Consider the following 17,422-nt stretch of genomic DNA (forward strand, 5'->3'; position numbering starts at 1 on the left):
AGCAACATGGATAGACCTAGATATTATCACACTAAGTGAAGTAAGTCAGAAGGACAAACATTGTATCATACCACTTATATGTGGAATCTAAAATATGACACAAATGAACCTATCTATGACACAAAACAAAATCAGAGCCATAGAGAATAGACTGGTGATTGCCAAGGTAGAAGAGGGTGGAAGAGGGAAGAAGTGGAAGTTTGGGATTAGCAGATGCAAACTGGTATATATAGAATGGATAAACAACAAGGTCCTACTGTATAGCACAGGGAACTATATTCAATATCCTGTGATAAACCATAATGGAAAAGAGTATGAAAAAGAATATATAAAGATACACACACATATAACTGAGTCACTTTCCTGTGCAGAACTAATTAACACAATATTGTAAGTCAACCATAATTCAAGAAAAAAAGATTTAGTTGTTACATAAATCTGGGGTAGAGAAACTTTCACACACCCATCATATCTTTTCTACTCATAACTACTTAATAATATTCTGTTTTCACTTTTCAAAGATTTTTGTCTAATTCTAAAGGGATAGATATCAAGGGCACAATATGGATACACAAAGAACATAAATAGGTACTTAGTAAATTTTTACTAAGATGCTACTGTCAGAATACCTGTAAGCTTCACAACTATCATGTTTTCTTTAGCCTCAAGCATCCAGAGACCTCCAAGATACTATCAAAGCCCATCCATTTCTACTCAGGAGATATATATATATCTCCACTTAGAGTTTCCCAAGCAATCTGACACTTAGTAGTCTTTATTAAGTAGTTTGTGCCATTTCAAAGATCTACTTGTTAAACTATTAACTGTACCGAAATATTCCTTTGAAAATCATTAATCCTTTAGTTGTTTTCTTTTGATAAGTTATCAACAGTGATACCAGATTAAATTTCCTAGTTTTCCTTTGTCCCCGGAAATTGGGCTGGTCACTAGCTATAAAAAAAATCTCTTTGCATATATGCAGGTCCTACCTGGCCTTAGCTGACTGACTGAAAGCCACATTCTCAATATAAAATCCTGATATGAATTTAACTAAAGGGCACTAGGACTCCTGGCCCATGGAAGCATGTCTCTATGGCATGAACTTCGCCAAAAGCCAGGTGTTAGAGAGAACCCTGGGAAAAGGGCCAATGCAAGAAAAGTGGGCTGAAGAGTCACTTACAAAGTTTGTGAAGAGCTGGTCACTGATGTAGCGATGCACCTTCTCGAACTGTTCCAAGTCTCTATGTCCCTTCTCCATGCACACGTCCCACATGCTCACGGCAGCTACCACCTTCACACATGCTGATTCCTGCGGCCAGTTACAAACACGGGTAAGACCAGACAGAACTTGTGGCCTCCATCATCCACCCTAGATAGCAGTCAGAACCAAACTGACCTGCCCGTCCAAGGGCTGTCACCCACTGCTATGGAGACAAGCCTTTCAAGACCTGGGGGCTCTGGTGTACACCTGCTATGCATTTAGAAAACATGGTGGGGAAAATGGTCAATAGGGAGACAACAACATTAGAGGAACTGCAGAGAAGAGTCCTAAGGCAAGGGAAATATACTTGGTCAAATCTCTCACTTTAAGCCAGTGTGCTCCTGAGAAATCTCATAAGCCCTGACCTTTTCTTAATCAAATTTTTATTCCTTTTTTTGGCCATGCCCTGCAGCATGCAGAATCTTGGTTCCTCAATCAGAGATGGAACTCATACCCCCTGCAATGGACGCGCAGAGTCTTAATCACTGGACTGTCAGGGACCCAGTCCCCTTAATCACAATGTTAAAATAAGGAGAGTTTGCTATTTAAAAGAAATGTAGGAAGCATATCAAATCAGTGGGGATTACTCAATAAATGCTAATGACAGACAACTAGATAAAAAGCAAAAAGTTGGATTTCTACCTCAAACCTTATGTGCTAATGTAAATTTCAGCTAGATTTATGACTTTAATATAAAGGATAAGATGATAAAAGTACTGAAACATAGGAGATCTTTTTAAAAATTATCTTGGAATGGAAAAGAACTTTTAAAGTATGACACGGAATGAAGAAGCCATAAAAGTTTTATTAGATTACATAAAAATAAAACTCTTCTACACAAAAAAAACATCTTAAGCAAATTCAAAAGTCAACAAACTAGGGGGTGTGTGTGCGGTATTTGTAAACCATCATCTCAAATAAAAGGCTATTTCCTCCAACATTTACAAAAGTACTATAAGCCAATAAGAAAAGAACATTAAATCAATAAATAAGAGCCCCCAGAATGTACACTGATACAGCCACTATTGAGAACAGTATGAAAGTGTTGTGTCTGACGTTTTCCCAGCCTGTGGACTGCAGCCTGCCAAGCTCTTCTCTCCATGGATTCTCCAGGCAAGATACTGGAGTGGGTGGCCATTCCCTTATCCAGGGGGTCTTCCCAACCCAGGGATCAAACCCGGGTGTCGCTGCACTGCAGGCAGATTCTCTACCATCTGAGCTACCAGGGAAGCCCAAGAGAATAGTATGGAGGTTCTTTAAAAGACTAAAACCAGAATTACTATATGACCCATGAATCCCATTCTTGGGCATATTCTCAGAGAAAACCATAATTCAAAAAGATAGACGCAACTCGGTATTCTTTGTAGCCCTATCTACAATAGCTGGAACATGGAAATAACCGAAATATCCACCAACAGAGGAACGATAAAGAAGATGTAGTGTATGAAAACACACAATGGAATATGCCTATATTACTCAGCCATGAAAAGGAAAAAAACTGTCATGTGCAGAGACATGGATAGACCTAGAGACTATCCATACGGAGTGTGCTTAGTCGCTCAGTCATATCTGACTCTTTGTGACCCCATGGACTGTAGCCCACCAGGCTCCTCTTTTCATGGGGATTCTCCAGGCAAGAATACTGGAGTGGGTTGCCATTTCCTCCATACCCAGTGAGTCAAAAACTGAAAAACAAATATCATACATTAACACATATATGTGGAATCTAGAAAAATGGTATAGATGAATTGATTTGTAAAAAAGAAACAGAGACACAGATGTAGAGAACAAATGTGTGAATACCAAGCCGGGAAGGAGAATGGGATGGATTGGGAGAATGGGATTTACATATATATACTACTATGTATAAAACAGATAACTAATGAGAACCGACTGTATACAGTCAGGGAACTTTACTCAATGCTCTGTGGTGACCTAAATGGGAAGGAAATCCAAGGAAGAGGGGATACACATATATATGTGACTGAATTACTTTGCTGTACAGGAGAAATGAACACAACACTGTAAAGCAACTATACTGCAATAGATAACTAATAATTAGTAGATAACTAATGATAAATAAATAATAGAAATGCCCTCAAATATACCCAAATCACAGAAAAAGAAATATGACTTAAGTCAACAGTATGTGAACTGAGAACTTCCAGGTGTACAAGCTGAATTTAGCAAAGTCAGAGGAACTGGAGATCAAATTGCCAACATCCATAGCATCATAGAAAAAGTAAGAGAATTTCAGAAAAACATCTACTTCTGCTTCATTGACTACGCTAAAGTCTTTGACCATGTGGATCACAACAAACTGGAAAATTCTTAAAGAGATGGGCATACCAGACCACCTTACCTGTCTCTTGAGAAACCTATATGCAGGTCAAGAAGCAACAGTTAAAACCAGGCATGGAACAATGGACTGGTTCAAAATTGGGAAAGGGGGTACATCAAGGCTATATATTGCCACCCTGCCTATTTAACTTATATGCAGAGTACATTATGCAAAATGTGGGCTGGATGAATCATAAGCTGGAATCAAGATTGCTGGGAGAAATATCAACAACCTCAGATATGCAGACGTTACCACATGAATGGCAGAAAGTGAAGAGTAACTAAAAAGCCCCTTGATGAGAGTTAAAGAGGAGAGTGAAAAAGTTTCCTTAAAACTCAACATTCAGAAAATGAAGATGATGGCATCTGGTCCCATCATTTCATGGCAAATAGATGGGGGAAAAGAAGCAGTGGCAGATTTTATTTTCTTGGGCTCCAAAATCACTGTGGACAGTGACTGCAGCCACAAAATTAAAAGATGTTTGCTACTGGAAGAATAGCTATGACAAACCTAGACAGTGTATCAAAAACACAGATATCACTGCCAATAAAGGTCCACAATAGTCAAAGCAATGGCTTTTCCAGTAGTCATGTACAGATGTGAGAGTTGGACTATAGAGAAGGCCAAGTGCCAAATAATTGGTGCTTTCAAACTTAGTAATGGATAAGACTCTTCAGGGTTCTTTGGACAGCAAGAGATCAAACCAGTCAATCCTAAAGGAAATCAATCCTGAATATTCACTGAAAGGACTGATGCTGAAGCTGAAATGCCAATACTTTGGCCACCTGATGTGAAGAGCCGACTCACTGGGAAAGACCCTGATGCTGGCAAAGACTAAAGGCAAAGGGAAAAGAAAGCAGCAGAGGATGAGATAGTTGGATAGCATCACCAACTCAATGGATATGAATTTGAGTAAACTGAGAGAGAGTGATAGACAGGAAAGCCTGGCCTGCTTCAGTCTATGGGGTCACAAAGAGTTGGGCACGGGTTAGCACCTGAATGACAACGACATTCCTTTGGCAGTTTTTGAATTCTGCACCATTTTACTTAGTTAAAAAATGACGATAATAATAAGAAAAAATAATTTTTTTAAAAAGCAAAGGATCTCTTTTAAAGGAAGTTATTTCACAGGATGAGATTTTCCTGTGTGAGGGACTGGGGTATATGGTATATTTATATAAAACCTATTCTATTAAATCTCCAGTGGATCTTCTTGACCCAGGAATTGAACCAGGGTCTCCTGCATTGCAGGTGGATTCTTACCAGCTGAGCTACGAGGGAAGCTCTAGATTCTATTAAATCAGCAGAGAAATTACAGATATTAAGAGAAAGGGTTCTAGTCCTGGATCTGACTTCATGAAGGAAGCCCTGCCTCAGGCAAGGAAGACCGGGGCCTCCATGATCTCCTAAGTTCTTCCAACTCTCTAGACGTATCCGTGGCTCCAACAGCCTTAGAGGCCCACGGACAGTTGTAGATGAATATGATTATTAGAAAGTACAACCCCCCCATAGGAACCATTCTCTTACTATTTGATCTTCAAAATGATTTAACAAAATGAACTGTGATGAGTGCTTCTTATATAACTGGATATAGGAAACAGGGAAAAAAGGGTGAAGACTGAAAGAGATGAAGGAAAGAGCTAGGTCCCCTTACTATGAATACAACAGTGCTGATCTTCTAATGTTTAACTTTTAAATAATCTGCAAGAATCCCAATAAAAAGCCTGCCATGGTATAATGGTCATTTGAGTCCAGGTTATTCCACGTTCATTAAGCAATATGCTGGATGAACAGGAGAACGGCTGGAATTACACTGTCAGCAATTCTAACAAGAGCAAGCTCTTTACTCACCCGGATGTGCTGGAGGTAGAGAGACAGGTCTCGGATAAAAGATTTGATCAATCTTTCTTGCATTCGGAAGTTTTTCTCTGTTTCTTCAAATACTTCATCTTTAATCTATTCAAAATAAGTAAGTGCTGTTAGCAAATTTGGACTCTCCCTCAACTGATCTTACTAGAAATGCATCTTTCTTAAGCACATTTTTTGTTTAAATTTTAAGCCTTTGATGTTTCTGAATTATATGGAATTGGATTTAAGCACTTCTCCAAGCTTTGACAGAGCTCCTGAGTATACACAGGCACGCCTGTCTCCACCCAACCCCTCTCTGTTCCTGACAAAAACCCCTTGCTGGTCAGGCTGTTGGCTTCACCGGTGCTGCTGCCTGGCCAGGTTTGCCTCTTCCTCTCCCTGTGCCAAACCTGCCCATCTCCTTTAAAGCTCAGATTAAATCTTGCCAACATGAAGCTCACTCTCACGGAACTCCTGTTTACTTAAGTACCACACTGTGTAGAGATCAAACTGCAAAGCTTAGCAACTGATTCTTTAGTTGGTATTTTCCACTGACTGTAATCACATTCACATGGTTCAGCACATGAAGTTTGGAGACTCTGGATCTTTTCTGTGGCTGTTTTACAAGTCACTCAGATTTTAGACTTTACATATCCTTACATGTGATGTATGGCACTGAGCTAGGTGATCTCCTAAATCCCTTCTACCCTCACATGTCCAGAATTTTATCTCCCCAAACAGATGATAAACTCCTTATGGGTGTCTAAAACCATGATAACTCTTACATGGTGACAGATTTGGCTTCCTGATTTGTCTTTGTACACGCTGTAAGCAGCTTAAGGCTCAGACAGAGGGTTGTGGGGGGTGTAGACTTAAATAAACAGTAGAGGAACTTCCCTGATGATCCAGTGGCTAAGATTCCATGCTCCTAATGCAGGAGGCCTGGGTTCAATCTCTGGTCAGGAAACTAGATTCCACATGCCACAACTAAGACCCAAGGCAGCCAAATAAACAAACAGTAGCTGCAGGGTGTTCTATCTACCAGCTAGCAAACACCAAGAGGATACTAAGAGGGGAATCCTACCAATTAACACCAAGTAGGCTGCCCTGTGAAGCCCTGAAAAGCAGCCAAAGACACGCTGAACCTTCAAGGGCAGTAACCTCACCTGTGGAGCAAAGCCAGTGAGATGCTTCAGATGACTGCTAACCCGGTTGGATTTCTTGATGATGGAGTGGATGTTCAGTTTGGAAATTTTCTCCATGAGGCTATCTTCATCACCCTTTCGGTACTTGAGAACTGGGGAGTGAGTCAAACTGGTGAGTGGAGAAAGCCCTCTTCCAAGCATGCATAGACTACAAACGAGACTAACAACCCAAACTAGAGCTAGAGCTTATTTTCAATGAGCTTATGACTGAATACACAAAATGTTAATCCAAATCACCATTTATGGACAGATCGGATACCCAGAGAACAGCAGAGACTGGAGAAAATTAGAGACAAGGAAGGAAGGTCGTGGAGGTACAAGGAAAAGAGCCTAAGATCTGGAATCAAAGCAACCTCTGAGTTCAATGCCTGGGTCTGTCACTTCATCAAGGTGTGGCCTTTAGGGAATTCCCTGATGGTCCAGTGGTTAGGACTATGCACTTTCACTGCCAGCGCCCAGGTTCAATCCCTAGTCAGGGAACTAAGGTCCTACAAGCTGTGAGGCATGGCCAAAAAAAAAAAAAAAATTGTGGCCTTAAATAATTCACTTAATTTCTCTGAGCCTCATTTTCCTTTCCAATAAAATGAAGACAGTGACAGTACCTGCCCACTTTAAATGGTCTCATATACAAATGAGATATTTACAGCCAATCATCTCACACAGTGAAATGCTATGCAGGAGTTGTCTATGTGTCATACATTAGCCAGTCTGCAGAAAATCCCAGAGATAACAGTAGAAGGGTAGCAAGGGAAGTCTGGGTGGCAGAGAAAGGCACACTTAACTGTTGTAGGAGATGAAGATGACACTATATGAGGAGATAGGAACCAAGACAAAGGGCTTGATAGCCAAAGGGCTTTAACAGCCACAGCCAATATTACACATAAACATGGGTGACATGGCTGAAGCAGGAGGGGAAAATGATTTTAGATAAAAATGCAGAATAGTGGAGAGACAGGCAGAGAGGCTACATTATAGATTCTTTGATAAATCAGTTTATTATAGCATGGTCACCATGCTATACTCATTGAGTATTCAAAATCAAAGTTTTGACAAGAGATTTCATGAGACAGAAGACATGGTTCAGTTTGTCCTCTATCATAAAGAAAGAGTGGATGGTTTGTCAACTGACTGCACAGCTTTGGGGGTGAGGGGAGGGGCTCAGACCAGAGGCAGGACTGATAGGGCCAGAGAGGTGGGCAAACTAGGCTCTTCTGAAAGGAGATAAGAAACTTCTAACTTAAGTGGAAGCAAACATGCAAAGCAAAGAGATGCAAGAATGGACCAAAAAGGGCTCCCTTCAGTGAGATGAGAAGGCAGTCACCCAACTTGAAGGAACTGTCCTGATCAGCCATTCTCTAACTGGTCTTCATATCTCCTGGGAAAGACTCATTGCTATAAGTTTTGTCACAGATGCCTTAATTCCAATAAGCATGGCTGTGCTTTTATTATCATCATTGCTTTCTTTCTTTCATTATCTCATTTCCCCCAAATTCTATCACCATTGCTTCACCACAGCCCTATTACCCATCTGCCTGTCCACCTCTGGTTTCGTAATTAATTCTTTCGAGGAGAACATTCTCAAGGGCGTGCCTCCTTTTCAGCAAGTATGCTTTTCTTACCCAGGTCCTTTCGACGTTTATACTCATTAATGTTAACGTTGATTTCCTTGACTGCAAGGACTGCATTGGTTAAAGGCACTTTATCTGGGTGGGATTCAGGGGTGGAATTCAATAACTCCATCAGCAGCAATGGGTAACGCATTACTCTCTGCACTGGTTTGATGAGGAAGGAGCCCAGGTTAATATAATTTGTGCATCCCCTACAAGAGAAGGGAAAACAGAGACTCTGGTCAACTGTCAATAACACCGGGCCTGTAGCCAGTATTTGTTGTTTCTAATACAGCTCCATTCTCTCACCCTACTTCCCAACTTCATCCATTCACATTTACCGGGCACCTAACAAATATCAGGCAGTGTTCTAGGTGCTGTGGATTTAGCAGTGAACCAAGGAAGTCCCTGCCTGATGGGAAGAGGCAGACAATAATCAAACCAACATTATATAAAGTGTCATTTGGTGGTAAGTGCTATGGAGGAAAATACAGCAAGGTAGGTCTACTTCTAGACCTGCCTTGACCTCTAGCTTCTGTCTATGAAAGAAGAAAACAAAAAAGCGGCAAGAACTCACCATTCGTTGTACAGGCTCCTATAAGGCAGTGAGCGTGAAAAGAAGAAACAGCTGATTAGAGAAAATACTGATGCTGATTTTCACATTCCTCTCAGAACACATTAGTCCAACTAATGCCTATTAGCTGGGCAGACAAAAAGCACATGAGATAAAAGGGGAATTGTGAATGTTTATGGTGGCATTTCTAGTTTATTAAAAAAGTCAGTGAGCCCTAACTTCACTCTGACCTATTCAGATACATATTACATCCTCACAACCTGTCTCCCTAAGACCTGAGAATCTCACGATGGTCAAGACCAAACTATCTTCCTGGCAGCTTCTTACCTGAAAATGCTAACCTTGTATGTATAAATAAAACTGATTTTAATGGATAAAACTACAACCAGGAAGCTACTTAAGATTTCCATTATAAAGAATGGGAAAAGGGCAAATTACACAGAAGGATCTCCAATGATGTATCACTTATATTTAAAATATGATAGATTCATAGATGTCTTAAGAAGACTAGAGAGACATGGGAGTGACTTCCAACAGGCAGAACTAAAGAGCTATGATGGAATGAAGCGCTCAAAACTCCTACTTAAGATCTGCCAAGGAGTCCTGAAGATGCTTCTGGATCTTCTCATCCTTCTCATAGATTTCCAGCAACGAGATGGCCTCATCATGATTCTGGCAGTAAACCTTGTATATTCCTTCAAGCTCATCTCGGTGATCAAGAAACACAGGTCCTATGGAATATACACAACACAGAGTGTTTTTAGTAACTCTCTTCTCAGCATCCTAAATGAAAGGTATATAACCAAACTTTAATACCAGATAATCCTATCCCTTAAACAAGAAGCTGTTTCCCTGTAATAGCTTAAAATTCTACTTATTTAACCCAAAATTAAGAGAACTATCTCATCCGTGTATTTGTTTTTCAGAACCTGTACACATGCACACACCCCCCCCCAACACACACACCCACACACCCAGTTCCTGAAACAGCCTCCCATCCCTTCTTAGTCAGGCAGAGTAATCAAGTGCTGTCTACATAGTTATGTGACCAGAACCTATAAAGACTTCTTAGCTCCCAAAGCCCCAAATCTCCACAGAGATAGAGATCCTTCTACGGCAGCAGCTTCTAATCTTTTCTTTGTGCATAAATTAAATACAAGGACTATAAATGAAGTTTATTATATTAAAATATCCGTAATATAAAACTCCCCGAATCTATGACACAGTAATATATGTACTTCTTTATAAAACACTGAATAGCAAAACACAGCAATGAATCGAACACAACGTAATTTCAAGTATGATGAGTGACATAAGAAACTGGTAACATGGGTTGTTTCTGGGATTTCGAGATACCTGCAACAACTTAATGTGATACGAGCCTGTGACTTTAGTTGGTGAGAAAGTCATTGTTCCCTACATTTCAGTTCAGTCGCTCAGTCGTGTCCAACTCTTCACGACCCTACAATCCTATCTTAAATCAGTGCTACATTTTTGTTATAAACTTCTATCTAAGTTGGTGGACTCCTTGAAATCTACTCACAGACCGCCCTCCCCCCGCAGTCTGCACCAATTGGGCAAAGGAACAGGTCCTAAACACACCTCCACAGAGCCGTCACACTTAGAGCAGCTGCCTGGGCATGCAGACTCCCTGATTTGTTAAAACTCTTCCTCTTGCCCCTCGTCCCTCTCTGTGAACCTGCTCCTTCCTTCTTCAGCTTGCACTGCTCCCCCAAAGACAACGTCCTCTCATTCTGAGCTTCTCCCTCAACATATGGCCCTACTTACTGCTTCCCCTACAGTACCTCTCTCCCCCACTGCTCTGGGCATGAACCACTCCCTCAGGGAGCACCTCTGTTTCCTCCATGTTATGTCCCATGGAATTCCCTATTCTCGTGCAGAGCACTTTTTAATTTAAATGAAATGTATTTCCTTAATTATAGCTCCTTCCTACAAGAGCCTCGACTATGTCCATACACATCACACTTGTGCTGCTGTCCCACTGGCAGCCTTACTTGTCTAACCCTGTGACTCAACGGGCCCAGGAGTTTAAGAGTGGGGCTGCTCCCTCTTGACCTTCAAGGCCACCGTGGAGACCCTGAGCCACCAGTGTCTCCATCCACTTTCACCAACTGATATTTGCCTGGCTTCTTCCCTTTGTATCCTCCACCTCCCTACCCAGCACTCCTAGAACCTTCATGCTGACACCCATGACTCCGCACACACCTCCATCCAAGGGTTTCCAACCTCCCCAATTGTCACTCTTCTACATCAACTACAACCTAGCAAAGCTATGCCTTAATTTACAGTGTCTTTTCAAATTTAGGTCACAACCCATGAAAAGGTCATGGAATCTACTTTATGGGTACGATCAGCACACATTTGAGGAAACAGAATGGAACAGAAAAGAACAGAAAACATTGGACACGGTAAAAGTAAACACAGACATACACACACAGACATGTATCCTGGCCGTTGTGTAAAATGTATTTCTTTCTGTGGGACATGTTTAAAATAATTAAAAGCCAGTTCCTTACATATTACCACATATTCAGAGTCTCCTGGTACTTCTTTCTCATCTCACCCTCCTCATATTCTAAGTCATCCAAGCCCCGAACACCGACTATTCTCTCCTTCCCTGTGGACCCTTGTCCTGCCTGCACTAGAATTCTTCTCCAATCAGGCTTATAAGTTAATTCAAAGATGCTTTCTCCAGCATCCTGGATTACCTTGGAATTTCACCACATTATCCACTGCATACTTTTTCATTTCTATTCCAAGGTGATTAAAAACTGCTTGGGAGGCATACTATTAAAAAGGGGAGTTAAGCGTACTGCAGAGCAGCTTGAATAGTATGCTACTGTTTATCTAATTTTTTTAAAAAATGGGGATGGAGGACCAGGGTAGAGAAAATACATATGTAAGTTCTGTTATGAATCTCCAAAGGGGATATAAGAAAACTAGTAACATTAGTTGTTTCTGGTTGAGAAGAGCTAAGTGGCAGGGACAGATAAGAGTTCTCATTAAGCAGTTCTTTGTACCTTTCAAATTTTATGCCATGTGAATATATTAAGAAATTACACTTAAAATATATATTTATATATCAAAATATATATTACATATTAAAATAAACTTAAGAAAAATAAAACACTGCTTATGCAATTCAAGTCAATCTGCCCTTTGCAAGTGGCTGAACAATGCTTTAATTTGCCTTCCCTGACTTTCCAGAACCTTCCCTTATCAGATATGCAAAACCTTGTCCTTTATTAATTCCCCCTGAGTGCACTGCCTGGCCTCCTGTTGACCAAGACTGACCCCAGCCTGGTATGCTCATTCAGCCTCAGTTTTGCCTACTGTGTTATCATGGTCACTGCACACTGTCCCTCCTTGTAAAGCTAACCCTCCTCTGAGGCCCTAAGCCCTTTGGTTCCCAGGCCCTCTCCTCCCCAATCCTCTGCATGCCTTCAGCTCATCTCAGTCTACTACCTAAATTCCTGGTGTCTTTGGGCAAGAGGGGAAGGGGAGAAATAAAATGGCTGAAATCGTATGGGGTGAGATTATGGATAATCTGTTTTCATTTCTTCTTTTATTGTTGTCATAATATACAGGTAATACTATCATTCTATAAAAATGGGGTCACCATGGCTTCCTCCAGTCAACGTGTGCGTCTCCTTCCTCAACTTCCCTGACCTCTGGCCTCTCCAGTGAGACAGAGCAGGATCCCAGGCTTCAGTTTCTCTTGCCATTCCATAAAGTACTATTAATACATAAGCAGCTGTTCTGTACAGAGGCTAACAGCATATGCAGAGACAACAGGAAAGACCTGAGTTTGAATGTCAGTCAAACAGAGTATTGCCCATGTGACCCTGGGCAAATTACTCCCCTGCAAAAGTCTCAGTTTCCTCATCTGTAAACTAAGATTAACAGCAGGTTAACCTTATAGGGCTGTTGTAGGGAACAAGTGCAGTCAAGTTTGACATATCTTGAAAGGGCGTGTGAAATACAATAAACCCCGGAGAAACATTAACAAAGCTGCACTATCAGCTACCACCCCACAGTCACCACCCCTTTCTGCAGGAGGGCACAGCCCTGACTGTTCTTATATCTACTTCTCTCCCTGGTGAGTCAGGTCAATACCACCTAGCTTAAGTCAACATCACGAGCCCATTCCCCTCTCTAGCGATCTATGTAGGCATATGCATGTGACCAGTTCTGGCCAATGAAAGAGACAATTCCAGTAAGGGGCTCTGGAAAGGTCCACTTATCCTTAAATGACACAGGGTCACTTTTTCCTTCTGTTGGATGTTGTGATGTGTGTAGTGGGATGGCTAGAACTGTGGGAGCATCTTGTCACTTTGATTCTAATAAAATACCAAAGTGATAGGAAGTCCCCTCCCACATGGTACCAGAGCTGGTGTGTATGACCAGTAAAATATGGCAGAAGCGATGGTATGTCACATCTGAGACCAGGTTATAGAAGACACTGGCTCCCATCGCAAGCTTCCTCTCTCTCTTGGATGACAGAGTTTGGGGAAAGCTAGCTGCCACCGTCATGAAGGTGAAGAGGCCTACATGGCAAGGAACTGAGGCCTGATGATCTGAGTGAACTTCTGGGACCAGATCCTTGATTGAGCCCCAGATGATGGCGGCCCAGATAACAGCTTGACTCCAAACTCATGAGAGACCCAGAGCCAGAATCACCTAGGTAAGCCACTCCCAGATTCCTGAACCAAAGGAAATGTGACCTGTTTCTGTTTTAAGGCACTAAATTTTATAATTTGTTTCATGGCAATAGATAACTAACATAATTCCCTTGTTTATAAGAAACAGATAATTGTTTTCCAAACATTTTTGACAATGACCCACGTGAATAAACACATTTTAAATCATGACTCAGTGGACATATATGTAGAACTGAAATAAAAATTTCAGAAACTGTAGTTATTATTTACAGTGCATTCTGATATTTTCTATTTTATTGGAAATATATATATATATATATATACTGGGTATTAATATATTTAAAGAAATCGTTCAGTAGATTTCTTTATTAATAAGAGTAAAGATAAAGAAAGGCAACCTTTTGAAGATCAGTTCTCCATGGCACTTCTACATGATTTGGGACAGCTCTTATTCCAGATTAGATTTCCAAGGATGTTTGTATAACAGAAAGCCTTGGAGAATAGAGACAGATTCCCCTTCCTGGACAGATGGCAGGTTTGTTCCTGACAGAATAACAAAGACAATGTCTTCTTCCTGCACAAAGTTGGATGAATCTGCCAGCAGCCTACCATAATACTGGGGTTTATCTACATGTAATTGGTTCCTTAGCTGTAAAATAAACCCACTGAGTTAATGGGTCCTAAAATGATCTCATGACCCACTAACAGACTGTAACTGTCAATCTGAAAAATATCACACCATGTAACAACAAAAATTTATTCTATTGCAAGCATCCTATATCGCCACAAAGTAGACCAAATAACCTTGGAACTAAGTAACTAAAACTTCATTTTCCTAGTAAAACTATTAAATACCAGTGCTCTTCTCCTCTGTCTCCTACAAAAGAAAAAAAAAAAACCTGTTTCTGAAATAACAGCAGGGGCTCATACCTATAGTATCGCTGATTTCCAGATCAGTCAATAATTGTTTTGAGACCTTAATCACCATCTGCATATTTCCAAAAAGTCCCTCAAAATCAATGTTTGGTATCTGAGAAAGGAAAACAAAACAAAGATGCATGGAAATAAAATGAATAGCATATCATTCACATTAAGAACATCTCTTCAAGGATGATACAGAAACTTCTCAAGGTTATCTTCACCACTCTCATGAGGTTTCCAGAATGGGAACATCTAACATCACCTTCAGTGTCACCTTTTGTCCTTGATCCAACTACTTTCTGCTCTCCCATCCCCATTACCATAGTGAAATGACTGTATAACCAATTTCTGTAACTGTATACTTGTACAATTATTATACTGAGACACAAATTCCACCCAGGACCCAAAATCTGATGGCACCATCCACAGCCTAGAGTTCTTATGAGTGACTGCTCCAGGAGTCCATACCCAAGCTGAGCCCAGGTGGTCAAGTAACAAGCAACAGGACAGACTGTAAATCCCTAGGATACTGTTAACCTTCCCCCCGCCTCATCTCCAGCATTTAAGAGAGTGTCTAGCATACACATATTAGTAACAGTTTCTGGAATAAACCTGTAAATCAGATGCTACAGTCAGGTAAACCATCACCAAGCTTCATTATATTAATATTACTGCACAGCTTCCCAGTAAAGTGTAAAGTGGTAACTTTAGACGCACTGGAACTGTTTTCGCCACAGAAACAGAAAATATCCCAGGAGTTATTGCAGTAACTTAAGTTAGTAAGTTAATAATGGACTTGATAAGTGACAGGATGGTGAAGGCTTAAGCTGATGACACATGTCAACTGGGGCCCTTGAATTAAGAGCAGCAGTCCCAACCTTTATTTTAAACCCAATAAATCTTTGTGGTGAAAGATCCCATACCCTAAGCCTTAGGCCTGGAGAACCATGTTCATGGCAAAGCTCACTTTCTCCCACAGTTCCCACCTGTGCCTGTTGCAGGGGTACCATGATCCGCTCAATACACATCTCCAGATCCCGGATGTAGTCTCTTTCTGTCTGAAGAAGTTCCTCTATCACCTTGGCTCTCTTCTCTAGCATCCTTTGCTCTGGGTTTTCAGCGGACACAGAACCAGAAGGGGCCATCAGTGATGAAGACTGCGAGAGAAGCGTCATTTCTAGAAGGAAAAAGAGAACAGGTCAGCAGCTGTGAAAGCAGGCCTCTGCAACAGTTTGAGTTGAAAAGAGCACACTCTTTGAGAACCGAAGGTCTCATGATTGTTGACCATCAGGAAATCTGATCCCCAAGTCCATTCTAATCACAAAGCTGAAGAGCTGAGCAAGCTTGCAGACAGAACTTCTCCCATCACCATTTCTAGAATCTGTCCTAATAACAAGCAGCTGGCCCATTTTATGAGGACAAACCAGTGGCCACAGCCACCTTGCAAAAGAGGCTGAAGGAGGTGCTGTTCTTATAAAGAACTGCTTTCAGTTAGGTATAAAACCTGTTTCAGGAACTTAGCAGAGATACCAAGCTGGAAGTTATAAACACTGATACAGCTTGTGTTAAAAAGATTATGGAGACATGACAATGCCAGCTAAAGGAAAGACAAGAACTAGGTAGGAATTATCTGTCTGAGATCTGGGTGACTGCATGGCCCACCTTAACCCAATTACTGTGATGGCAGATTAACATTAGTACATAATATTTAGGAATTGTTTGGGCTTCCCTGATAGCTCAGTTGGTAAAGAATCCACCTGCAATGCAGGAGATCCTGGTTCGATTCCTCGGTTGGGAAGATCTGCTGAGGGATAGGCTACCCACTCCAGTATTCTTGGGCTTCCCTTGTGGCTCAGCTGGTTAAGAATCCGACTGCAATGAGGAAGACCTGGGTTCAATTCCTGGGTTGGGAAGATCCCCTGGAGAAAGGAAAGGCTACCCACTCCAGTATTTTGGCCTAGAGAATTCCATGGACTTTATAGTCCATGGCATCACAAAGAGTCAGACATGACTGAAGACTTTCATTTTCTTTTTCCCTATAACAATAATGAAGACTTACAAGCAAGTTCTATTACTTCAAATGTCCTGGAAGATACAAATGTACTATAAATATGAAGTTCTTTAACAGTATTTTCAATTAAAAAAAAAAAAACCTCTTCAGCCACACTACATGATATAAAACTGAAAACAAATGCACATCTTGTCATTAGCTTTTACAAATACCTGTTACTTAGATATATATGATAAGAGATCTATTATATATAAAATGAGATGGCATTTATTTTAAATAGATGTTGAATGCTAAAATAAACAACTGAGAAAATTTGAACAGTGAAGCAATCTCTGCTGTTTATTTCAAATTCCTTAAGATCCACTTTAAAAAATGACAACTTTGGTAAGTAAACATACTAGTATGTCTGAGCAGGATTACAAAATATTTTTACCCAGATATAAGAAGTGGAAACACAAGTGTTCAAACTATTAAACTTATGGAAAACTAAGCTTTCACAGAAGATTTTAGTCTCCAAAATCCTTCCCCACTGCCCCTTCACTAAGAATTTAGGAATTCCAATGTTTAAAAAGTGCTAACCCAGATTCTGGTTTCTAAAACCCATTCTCCAGTAAAAGGAACCAGAGTTCTTTGGAGAAATGGCTCTTTCCAAGGCAAGGGAAAGGAAGATGAGTCTGAAACAACTTATGGCAGAAAATAAGGACATGCTGAAGAAAATGATGGGACTGTGTTGAAAGGGCATGGAACCAAATTGAAGGGGCTCCCACTGGCCAAATCTGTACAATTTGAGTATCAAAATAAATAAGCACAGCAATGATTTGTAATCTGTTGACTAAAATAAGAATCCATGAACTCTCATCAATAATATATACGTACATAAATAAACGGGGGAGAAGAGAAATGCTCTTTCTTATGGCAGAATGTCAGCTAATAGATACAGAAGAGGACTTCCCGGTGGTGCACTAGATAAGA

The 17,422-nt window shown here is 40.7% G+C and overlaps 1 protein-coding gene across 3 annotated transcripts in view; it reads right to left on the reverse strand.

Moving 5' to 3' along the window:
- DNMBP (dynamin binding protein) overlaps positions 1-17,422 on the reverse strand; it is a 109,915-nt gene that overhangs the window by 12,368 nt on the left and 80,125 nt on the right. For 2 of the 3 annotated variants that reach the window (XM_055424892.2, XM_088842260.1), the window contains 8 exons: positions 15,426-15,616; positions 14,449-14,548; positions 9,420-9,567; positions 8,840-8,857; positions 8,275-8,474; positions 6,617-6,747; positions 5,454-5,558; positions 1,181-1,309 (listed from right to left, as the gene is read on the reverse strand). In XM_055424892.2, coding sequence (XP_055280867.2) covers positions 1,181-1,309; positions 5,454-5,558; positions 6,617-6,747; positions 8,275-8,474; positions 8,840-8,857; positions 9,420-9,567; positions 14,449-14,548; positions 15,426-15,616 — 1,022 coding nt within the window. Of the gene's footprint in view, positions 1-1,180; positions 1,310-5,453; positions 5,559-6,616; positions 6,748-8,274; positions 8,475-8,839; positions 8,858-9,419; positions 9,568-14,448; positions 14,549-15,425; positions 15,617-17,422 lie in introns of those variants that run through there. The other variant, XM_088842261.1, reaches the window with a different exon arrangement.

The sequence above is a fragment of the Moschus berezovskii genome, chromosome 12 (assembly GCF_049115385.1).
Source record: "Moschus berezovskii isolate FMDL1 chromosome 12, NW_MosBer_1.0, whole genome shotgun sequence".
Classification (NCBI taxonomy): Eukaryota; Metazoa; Chordata; class Mammalia; order Artiodactyla; family Moschidae; genus Moschus; species Moschus berezovskii.